We start from the raw sequence: 11,683 nt of genomic DNA, 5'->3' as shown, positions 1-11,683 counted from the left end.
AACTTCAAAGTGAAACAGGAATCATGAGCACAAACAGCCCTCTGTGATTTCTGTGCCCATTCAAGCTGCTTTACAGAGTAACCTAACACCTGTGGGGAGGCTTGGAGAGAGACAGAGAGAGTTAAGGTCTGTGTGAGAATGAAACATCAACAGGGAGAAAAAGGTGTTGGTGAGACCATACACCGAACATATCATATTTTTGATTCAGTGCTTTATGATTCTTCGAGGTGTTTTAGTTGTTTCTGTAGTGTTCACACGATAAAGTCAGAAATAAAAATACAGTTGAAACATATTCACTGGCATGTCTGTGACATAAGCATAAAGTCAAACATTCATTACTATCACACAGAAAAGGACTTTGTCAAACTTTACAGTTCACTGTGACAGTGAAAGGAAAAGCAGCGAGAGATGTCAATCAGGCCTAGTGCAAAAAGGACCACTCATCACCCACTAAAGAAACAAAACACATGTTCAAAACAGGAGGCTTGGTGATTAATAATAACTTCATTATGCCCAAGCTGCTGTAGCCTGTCCTTCAGAGCACTTGAGGGAGGTCTTCTCATATGGCTTCCTGCATCAGATGAGTGCTATCTATTGATTATATTGTACTGGGCCTTTTTAATGGTGAAAAAAGTGGGCTATTTACAGCCTGGCTAAGTCTGCTCTTCCTGCTAATCTAATCCCCAAGCTACTCATGTGGTCATTCCTTCCAAGAAAGCTGAGAGCTCTGTGTAACTTTATACCTGCCTGCCCCTAAGGAGGGAGAGAGCAAGAGAGGAAAAAGAACATGAAGGAGAGGAAAGAACAGGGTGAGGAGTGTCGTTGGATTTGGGGTGGGAGGTAAACAACGAGGGAGGATACGAGGTGAAATAATTTTTGGGTATCGACATCACAAACGCGCTTGAATCAACCCTGTCTGCCCTCTGCTTACCCCAAACAACCAAGGTTGGTTCAGTTCTGCTTCTTTAACTCAGCAGCTGAGCTGTAATGTCCAGCCATATGTGTGTGTGTGTTCACATTACTGACCACAGAAGTTCGTTAAGCTGAAAAATAAATGCTCTTTTCATAGGACTGTTACTGACATTGCTGACAAATTAAGTGTGTACTGACCGTACCTATGACATGCAACATAAAATATATTTAAAATGAGCTGCAAGCTTCCCTAGAAAAACAGCCCAGTTCTTTTAACTGCCTGCAATCATAAAACATCATAAAACATCATATAACACACACACACACAAAGAGACTTTTAGCCGCTCTGATGCTACTGTTTCAGTGCACTTTCCACGCCCTCCCACCCCATCATCCTTTCTTTCTCCCTTTCTCTCTGAGGACTGGACTGCCTTTTGTTCGCAGGGCCCTGAAACCCAAGCTGTTTCGGCCGGTAACATCTTTCACTCTCCGGGCCCCACTGGAGCATTAGCTGCAACTTGATACGGGTCTTTTCAAAGCCTTGTATTATTGGGTAAATATGGGTCACTTTGGACTGGCCCATTATGTCGCTGGGGGGGGGGGGGGGGGGGGTTAGACGGGAAAAGACGAGTGCAGGTGATGAAGACAACTGAATGACATAGTACAACAGTGTGTCTGCAATTGCCACAAGGGAATATGATGGGGGATTTCCATTAGTATACGCCCTTAAGCTAGCATTATTCTTTTTCCCTCACCATAAAAAAATAAGCTATAACTACTGTAATAGTCCTTTGGAATCAGTAGCATCAAATTTTTAAAAGGCTTATAAATTATAAAGAGTTTGTATACCATCTGCTGTTCCCCCTCTCTTAAACAAAACACATGAAGTTGGATGAAAACTGTTCAGAGCTAACAGCATTTTTCCACTTGTGTCTGGAACTTCTGAATACCTGGGCAATGTCTCCTGCTAATGCTAATAATGATCAGAGATTTTCCGGACGGGACCCTGAAAATATTCCCCACTGCAGCTGCCTGGAAAACACCACAGAGCCCCATCTCTAATTCAAAGTGAAAAGATAAGTGGTGAAATGTTCCGGCGGGTTCCGCCTGATTTCCAGCTGAGAATGTGTGGCTTCTTCTTGTGTTTGGATCAGCGATGCTGCCGTGGAACAGAGGGTGTTTGGGTTCTTCAGGGAAATAGCTACGAGGCTGGAACTCTGGAGGAAAAACTGTAGATATGAGATGGAGGTGCAGGCTCTGTTGGGCCTCTTGTCTAGACTCCATATGTTGGCTGAAATTGGATTAAGAAGAGCTGCAGAATCTCAGGCTTGATAAAAAAGGGGGCCTGTAACTCTACCATGGCTATTATACCAAAAAGACACATTGAAACCACAGAGCAGATGCACAAGACAATGGCGCAATCTAAAATTGTCATAAACAACAGTCACTGTACTGAATGTGGTTTGGCTGCTTTTACACATGAAGACACTACATTCCTGTTCACCATACAGCAAGCTCAAAAAGAACGAACATTTTCTTAGGGAATCCATAATTTCTGAAGTTCTCTCACATTTATCTTCTATATCTTATAACTAAGCTTAACAACAGACATCACTTTTGCATGCAGTTGGGCAGATAGATTTTGAATTCTGTTAAAATCCAGAGAGGGAGGAAAAAATTATGTCTACTCAGACAAATTAATAAATCTTACCCTACCTGTGATGGCTCCAAGGACTGAAGCCTCATTAGCTATGATTATTAAAGTGAAAGAGCTTAGACTGGCGTGTTGAGTGCACAAAGAGGGCAGCTGACAAGCACAGTGCAGGCTATATCTGAACAGTGGCTGCCCCGTACTTTTCAAAGGCCAGTCATGAGGCTGCTGGGTGGCAGTGTGAGTGTCCGGAAGTCTTCGTTTAGCGCTCTCTCTGGCAGCGGCAGCGGTTGAGGATTCCTGGGCTGGGAATGATGGGGGCTGGAGAGGGGGTGCAGAGCCACACACCTGCCAGATGATTTGTCATTATAGACGGGTCAGCACTCAGCTGTCACCCTCTAATCACCCATCCTACCCCTTAAGTCACCCCCCCACCCCCTAACTCCACTCCAGTCCTGCAAAAACACCCCCTGCATTCCTCAGGCAGCTCCAGTTTCACTCACAGCACCTCTACTCCATCTGCCCCTCCTTCCTACACTCTACCCTGAGAGAAAATGTACCCTGTGAGAGACACAGCACACTGAGCACATTGTGTGGATGTGTGATATGTGCTTATGCCCCCCATGTGTGTGTCTACACAACTCACGTGCGTGTAAATACATGTTTGTCTAAGCGCAGAACTGTTTGTATCAATACCAACGGCAAACTGATAGAGCAGAACTTTAACTGCAGAGAATTCTGTGAACTGGTCCAGACTGCGGTCCAGAAACAAAACCCCCTGCAGACAAGCAAAACACAGAGGACTCTCACAGGTATACTATATCTGTCAACAGCGGTCTTTCATCACTACAGGTTATAGGTCACAGTCTTTTCCACTGAATGCTGGTTCCTTTGGGACGTGTGAGTGTGTGAGACAGATCCTCAGTCATTAGCCTACCCACTGTCCACCAGATTATCTCAAGTTGGACCGTGGAGGGGGGTCTGAATGAGGTTACATCATATTCTCACAAGCCTATAGACCCCTTATCCATTATCATGCGTCTTATCACCAGTGACAGGCTTTGCATCCCAAAAGAGAAGAGGACAGAGAGGCGGGTACGGCTAACACTTAGAGAACATGTTTAAGGTGTTAACAGAAGCTTTGGATGACACTAAATTAATGCTGACAATCTAAGATGTCCTCAAGAAGGTCGCTTGTAGACATCAGTGATAATGGCTGAGAGGTACACTTGTTTTGTATCTCTGAAAGACAGCATCGTAGAAGTGTACATGATAAAGGCCTATTCTCCTTCCTAAGCCAATTGTCACCTGTCATTAACCATCCTGAACTCACTTGTGTCTAGACTGTGCACAAGTCCTGTCTAACCTGATGGGGGCAGTAGAGGCTGACTGACTGGCTAAGCCACTCTCTTCACCCTCTACCACAGCAGCCATCAGGGTTAGAGATGCATCACACAGCCCAATATCCACTTGATACCTCATAGAGCATCTTTCCTTCATCTCCTGAGCTGCCACTTGATAACTTTGCCCCCTGGAGAGCTTGGAGGGAAAAGGCGGGGGCCAAACTGGACAGTGTCATCGTTAACCAAATGGAGCCGTTAACAATAAAGAACATATGCCATCCGGTGAATGGCTGCTAGCACAAGGCACACCCATACGAGCACATACAGCAAAGGAGCCTCTGCATTTCTGAGAATAAAGTGAAAAAGAGATGAAGAGTTTTCCCATGGGAGATTTGCTTCCACTAGTATCAGTTACCTATTTACCCCAAGCACTGGGGTGACGCAAAGAGGATTTCAATTAGAGAGAAAGATGGGAAAAGACCAATTTAGAAGGAGGGGGTTGAAGGCCAACAAAAGCTAGGGCAAGGTAGAGCAGGGTTATGGTGATGATTTATGCATCATAGTGGAGAAGTACCTCCTACCATGAGCGTCCACAGCCAACCCCCATATGACAGGAGTTTGTTTTCTTTCCCTAGCTCTTAAGACGGGAGAATGAGCCAGCTAATCCCCCCGTACATTGCCAGGCCGTTTGCCACAGGCGTGAAGAGCAAGGGAGAGGCACAGAGTTTCAGTCTGTTGGTGTTTGTGTCAAACACACACACAGCATCAGTTTGTGTGTATGTATAGTTGCGAGCACCATTGGGCTCAGAATCAAAGCTTGCAACCCTAGAGAGTTTGCGGCTGCTTTGCTAACCTCTACACAGATTAGTGTGTGTTAAAATAGTCAGGAGACATCACCTCACCCTCTGCTGGGTGTTGACCCTGCCGCCTCTAGGCTGTGACACAAATAAACCTGGAGGCAAGATAGGCTGTCATCCTCGGAGTTCCCTGCCTGCTGGTGTCTCGTTCACTGGCTATGGCCTGTTTTAGCCTGGCCTAGGTTCATCTCTGGCACATAGCCCACAAAGGGAAAACAATAACAGTAAAAGCAGACCTCTTTCAGATGACCATTATACACAAAAAAGAAATGCACCTCTCTTTCTGTCATTTTGTAATGCTAACACTGTTTCGATCCACTCTTTGGGTCAGAAATGACTCACCCACAAGTAAAAAGCCTCCAGTCAACTACAGAATGTGCTTATTTTGACTCATACTTCAAGAGAAAATCAATATTTGCACAGATCTATGGCAGAGAAAACAATAGTGATGTGGCCTCCACCAGCTTTGTCTGTTAATGGTCTATTTACTGAGACGGACTGAATAATGGCTTGGGTGGGGATTGGTGGAAACCCAGACAGTGGCCACACTCCACTCTGTTTCTGATCTAGTTAGTAACGTAGAGAGTGTCTACAATACAAGAAGCTGAGAATCAAAGCAAGGCGGAGGCTATATACTGTGAATGAAGATGGGGCATCCTGTTCACAGACAGGTTTGCAAGTCAAATGGCTGGACTCAAGCCTCCACACTTTGAAACGGCCTGCACTCTCTTTTGGCTATGCAAATTTTAAATCTGTGAGCCCCATGGCTGCAGTCAAGCCTCTAGATCTATGCTATGGAAACCCTTAAATGGGAGAAGCACTGCATTTAAGTCTCTAGTTACTGGCTATGTTGGCTCTAGTAACAGAAGACACTGGCACACGCATGAGTGTTTAGTGTGTAAGAATGCAGGATATCAGATATCCGAGAAACCAAGTTCAGCTTTAGGTCTTGGTTATGGTAGAAACCCAAAAGTATTTAAGGGAATGCCCTATTGTTATGCAAGAGACAAATAAACCATTTTCTATAAATGTTAGTATTTGGTCACACAATGTATGATTGGCTGAATGAGATTAAACTATGTACCTTAAGACATTATCTAACAGTAGTAAAAGTAGATCAAAGACCACTGCTCTTGACGGAGTTCATTTGAGGTCATACTAACCGGCGCCTCAGCCTTCAGCTCATAACATCAGCATCAAAGCTGTGTTTGTGTGAGAGAGTGGTTGTCTATTTGAGGCCCAGAATACAAGACTCGTCTCTCCAAGGTACCATCACTCTGCTCCCATTAGTCTGAGCACACTGGTACGGCACCACATGTCCCCCACAGTCAATGACCTCTGATCTCTATCGATGGCCCTTCCAGACCCTTCAGGCCCATCAAATAGTTACGCGCCCTGCAGGGTTCAGAGAACCTGAGATACATAAAAAAGCTATTCATTACAGAGATACCTTTGGATTGGCTGTCCTCTACATATTAAGTGAAAGGAAAAATATAATGGTTGACTTGCTCTCTCATCACAGAATGAAAAGGAAATGTAGGGGAAGGAAATGATTTGTATGCAATTCAAAACTCATATACTCTAATTTAGTGATGGCAGAAAAGTATTCAGTAGTATTCTATGGTACTCTATGGGCCAAGTTTAGTGGCCCTACTAAGTATCAGCGCCAAATCCAGGGTCACTAGTAGTGCTCTTGGGTCAGAGACAGAAAGCTGGACATCTGAGTCCCGGAGCCAGGCCAACCCAGGAGGAATAGGCTAGCAAAGATTGCTGTCAGGAACTATGATGGCACCACTGACTATTCTGGATATATCCCTCCCACCAAAGCACTTACCATACACTATAAGCTAGTTCACAAACAAACAAACAAACAAACAGATACACAATCACATAAACACGCAGACGCCAAGGGATGTTTAGAAAGCTAAAAAACACGAGCAGGAGAGCATCAGCAAGAGACCCATTAACCCTTGGCTCCCAACCAGAACAGTGAGCTAACCTCCTTTAAGTACACGTTAAACATTGCTAGTTTATGTGTGTGAGCTCAAGTGATTTATGTGTTACTTCTGAGAGTCCATGTGTTTGTATATATATCCATGAAAAAAAGAGTCACTTGAAATGAAGACTTCTAGAGGCTGAAAATAACTGATTGTCCTCTGTGCTGTGAAGGTGACAGAAAGACAACTTGCTATTTAACCCTTAAGCTAGAAACTAGTTTCTGATTTAGTGAGAGAAAGTGCTCTGAGGAACACTTCCTTGTGCAGAGACATGCATCCCCAGGAGAGGAGCTCCAGACTAAACACTGCTCTTTCAGCTGCTCTCCTTCTCCCACCGACAAGAGACGGACGCTTGACAAGCGCTCCCAACAGAAAACCTCACTTTTTCCACCAATTATAGAAAGCAATGCAAAGTGGGGGAGGAGGCAAAACTTCACAATATTATACACACTGGCATTTGGCAAAGCACATTGAGCAACCTCTGTCAGAGAGAGATGGGCTAATTTCAGGGCGACCTGTGCCAACACAAACAACTGTTCTGGCGAGCTCTCATTGTCAGCACTTGAGGTTTGAGTCGAATTTTTTACCGCTCTGCAGCGAATTTCTCTTTCCCCTATTTTTTCCCCCATATGATTTGTCCTTGTCCAAGATCCCAGTTAGTCTTTCATCGCCTATGCAGTCACAGTCTAAAAAGTATTCTTGTAGAGAAGAAATTCAGATCCAGAATGCTTATCTACCCACAAACAAAAACAAAAATAGAATTTACTTTTTTCATTCAGGTCATCAGCATGTGTCTACACGAACTCATGTACATAAACCCAGGCCTATTTAACTATGGTGCAAGCATGACTTTACTGATGTTTTGTATGCATCCTTTTCATATATGCTTACATTCAGGTTATGTCCATCAGCTGATGCAGGGTCAGCATGAGGAGGGGGGAGTTAAAACAGTTACAGCTTCAATCTTTGGCTGCTGTGTCATATCACAGCACCGTCAGTGTAAACATTATATGCTTCTGTTTGTGTCTCAGAAGCAGTATTTACTTCTTCTTTGATTTTGTTTATTAAAGGCTTTTACTGTTAAACATAATAGCAAAGACCCACTGCAGGATATTTGGTGTAAGGACTGTAGTGTTACATTCATAGTCTACTCATAATTATTACAACTCACGCAGGGTTTGGGTTTTGTGTCAGTCAATGAGATGCACAGAACTGTACTGCCATTATAGAAACATCATACAGTTGGGGTCCTATCCTCTGTGGCAATTCATACACACCTATGCACATCGGAAAGAGCATTTGCTTATGTGTGTGCAAGGGTGGGGGGGGCTGAATGGGCACTTTTGGAGGCTCCTGTTGCCTGAACATGTAGCTTTTACTCTGCTCCAGTATTGAAGCAGCTGTCTTTAATATAAGAGCTCAGCTCGGCCCATATTTATTCAGGTACAGCTGACAGAGAAGGAAAGACAGTGAGAGGGGCGTGGCCCTTCTTTTTATTGGCAGCCGTGCAGCACTCCTGCGGTTTTTTGGGGGGCAAAGAGACAAGGCGAAAAGGACAGAGACACGGAAACTGAGGGAGAAAGAGAGCAGCACAAAAGAAAAGAGAAAGTTTAAATATAAAGCGTGGCTCCAGTCAGCACTGTTGACTGGACATCCTGTGCTAAGAGGCCAGCCCCAGAGGCCCTGAGGCTGAAGGGGGTGTGTGAGCTCAACTCTCCCATCTCACTTAATGTCTGTGTCCAAGACAAATCACCAGTGGTGCTGCTGTCACTGTGGGCCTTGATCAAGACAAACTGCCAAGTTTTAAAATACATACCTGCCCCTTCACAGCCCCTTTCACCTTAAGGAACATCCATATTCTCACACATTTAAGCATATTCCCTTAACGGGTCATTGGACTGGAGCTGTAGTCTAACGCTCGACACAGGGGACTCACTTTTCACCCTCTCAACGCTGTCTGCATTCTCTCTCCTCTACACACGCTTGTGAATATTTACCACATTAGATATACTGTAGCACTTTCCATTGTGGTAAAAATGCTGGAACTGCAATAACAGGGGTGAGAGTGAGTGTGTATGGCAAAAAAGTACAGTAGATTTAAGGGACACCATCTGTGTGTATGTGTGTAAACTGTAAAATAAATGTATGTTAGTTTGCATGCACAAAAACTCAAACATGGCTAGATCACATGATGCCAACTGCACAGAATTGTCAGCACCTTGCTTTTACAGTACCTAACAGCATATTGCATTTTGGTGGTTGTGGTTTGTCTGAATGGACCTGACTGTGTTACTGTCTTCAATTCACACTAGTGGGACTGGCATTCCTCACTAAACAGAACAGCATTTATCTCTGTTGCAAGCCTTTCCTCTTAAGCATCAGTCCTGGACCCTTGAACAGTTTCCTCTCATCCTGGACCCTTGAACTGTGAACACCCCAACCAAGTCCTCCCTCCTCTAGTATGCGGCAAAAATTGTGAGATGTGTTTCATCTGCATATTGATTAGCCTGGCCAAAAGAAGCAGGACCTCAGCATTTCACTGAATACATAATGTATACAAGTACCAGTTATTCTGCTTAAACTCTCCTGCAATCCTTTAAGGAAAACATTTTACCTTAAGTAGCTGCTTTTGTAGGTAATTAGGTAAATGTGAAATAAATGTGTGCAACAAAAGTCAATAGGTACTCTTATCTGAAGAACAAAGAAGAAGAAAGTAGAAAACCCTTAACCTGAACATGCTGACATAACATTCAAATATGCAGATATAAGCCAAATGAAAGTTACTCTCAGGGTGAAGCAGTGCTGAAAGTCAGACAGTTTGCCCAAAAAAGATTATGACCCTGTTTTCCTCTTGTCACCCAATAAAAGCAGGCTGCCCTCAGTGTGTGGGCAGGCTTTAGTGCCAGCCTGTTGCAGTGCAGACGGATGGGCGCTGGACTGTCTGATGGATAGCTTACATTCAGTGAGGACTGGACCAATGGCGTCATGGATTGATTGGCCCAAAGGGGCAGTCGCGGCAAGCACTTCCTGTGTGTGTTAATGGACACTCCTGCAGAGGCACTGAGGCAGCTCATGGCAGGGTGATAATTGTTACTCCTTCTCTCTCTCTGTCCATCTACCTCTTATTTGCTTTCACTCTCCCAGTTAATCAGAGGAGAGTCAAATGAGATGAGCCAGCCTTCCCAAGCTACTCTCTAAGCAAAAACCTATAAGAAGCATTGTTGGTATTTGGATGGTATAAAAAAATAAAACTCATTCACTATGATAGGAAATTACTAGGGAAGGATTTTAATTTGGTACTAGTTGGTGTAATTGTAATTAATTTATTCTAACTAATTGCTGCTATAACCTATATAGTCCTTAAGTCGTACTCGTTAGATTAGCTGTTACACTTGACTTCTTCAGGGAAATTTTTACTGGAAATCAACAAGAGTTTCAGCCCATTTGGCAGAAAGTTATGTATTTCTTTCCAGGAAATTTCCAAAGAACATTATTAAACTAAAAGAAAACTAAATTATATTTGTTATTCTTCAATCATTCATCTTTTCAACGGTGCTCATGTCATTATTAGATTAAAAATAATAGTGTATGAAAGTGAAAATGACTCAGTTCCTGAATATCCTGTGTAAATAAGTTTGTACCCAAGTCTCCCCAGCTGCTCCAGTTCAGGTACCCGTGGTCCATAGGTTTCAACTCGAAGGGGCTTGTATTGGTATAAAACTTCCTCTATCTTGGGTACAGGCTGGAGAGACACGGTCTGATGCTAAAAAAAAACAAACAACAACAACATTAAGCATAAGACAAGAGTCTGCATTGTCTCAGTCTGTGAACAGTACAACAGAATGACACAAACAGAAAACTATTTGGATAAGGTCTAATGTCAATCAAACTGCAGCATTAATAACAACCAGTTCTTGACTGACTGGTTTGGTAATAGATGTTTTGCCATTTTCATTCTCTATTATTTGGGACAATGTTTTACTGTGTTTTTAGTGGTTATCACAGCAACTCAACTATTCCTGATGGAAATAGTTAGTTAAGATTTATTTAATCAGGGAATCATAATAAGATTGATATCTCTTTTGCAAGAGAGACTGAAAAATCTAAACAAGAACAATACAGGACAAATGTGTTCTGGTTGATTGAGGAAATGTAATTCCTGACAGCAGAAAGCAAGAGTATTTTAGATCAGAAATGGCTGTTTTCATAAAACTACTATAATACAAAACAATTGATAATGTATAAAGTAAATAATATATCGCACTTAAATTTGGTAAACTGTATGCAGTGATAGTGAACATTTGCTATTTGTATTGCTTTTATATAGAATCATCTAAAACAATGTCTGTCCCAATCACCTGAACATGAATGTCACTGAAAAAAAATGTAAATCCTCATAACTGTAAAATACTATTCTGCTTGGTTTCCTGCAATAATAAAATCTGGACCCTTGGAAAGGGTCCAGATTTTGTTTTAGAAAAAGCAAAAAAAAAAAAAAAAACATAACTACTCAGAGTTTAGATTTCAGTCAGGCTACTGCAGATCCTAAATTCTTGCCCATAATGATAAAGTGAGAAATATGACACTTTTTAAGGACACCGAAAAACTGTTCAATTTGCAGCTCTGCCCTCAAAAGGGGAATTTCCATACAGCAGCAAACTACTGTTGCAGCATTAAAGTAATAAAGCTCAAAAGACTCCAGCTCATCTTTTGAGTTTTATCTTTTTAATTCCAAACCTAGAATTAAAAGGATGGAACCTAAACAAACACTGACTGTTTTAGAGAGCAAAGGAACTTGGAGACAAAAGAGAAGATAAAAAGATAAGAGAGAAAATAAAGAAAAGAGTAGTGGGGGAGTATAAACAACAGAACACAGAGGGGAGCTGATGAAAACCAAACTAAACGAGTAACATGTGCCCCACG

At 42.7% G+C, this 11,683-nt stretch overlaps 1 protein-coding gene across 4 annotated transcripts in view; it reads right to left on the bottom strand.

Annotated features, from left to right (window-relative positions):
• mnat1 (MNAT1 component of CDK activating kinase) overlaps positions 1-11,683 on the bottom strand; it is a 30,938-nt gene that overhangs the window by 1,584 nt on the left and 17,671 nt on the right. For 3 of the 4 annotated variants that reach the window (XM_067479081.1, XM_067479078.1, XM_067479082.1), the window contains one exon: positions 10,402-10,523. The exons of the other annotated variant lie outside the window; for it this stretch is intronic. In XM_067479081.1, coding sequence (XP_067335182.1) covers positions 10,402-10,523 — 122 coding nt within the window. The remainder of the gene's footprint in view (positions 1-10,401; positions 10,524-11,683) is intronic. 4 annotated transcript variants of the gene reach the window in all.

The sequence above is a fragment of the Channa argus genome, chromosome 16 (assembly GCF_033026475.1).
Source record: "Channa argus isolate prfri chromosome 16, Channa argus male v1.0, whole genome shotgun sequence".
Lineage (NCBI taxonomy): Eukaryota > Metazoa > Chordata > Actinopteri > Anabantiformes > Channidae > Channa > Channa argus.
The sequence above is the reverse complement of the archived record's forward strand: the minus strand, read 5'-3'. Positions and strand labels throughout refer to the sequence as shown.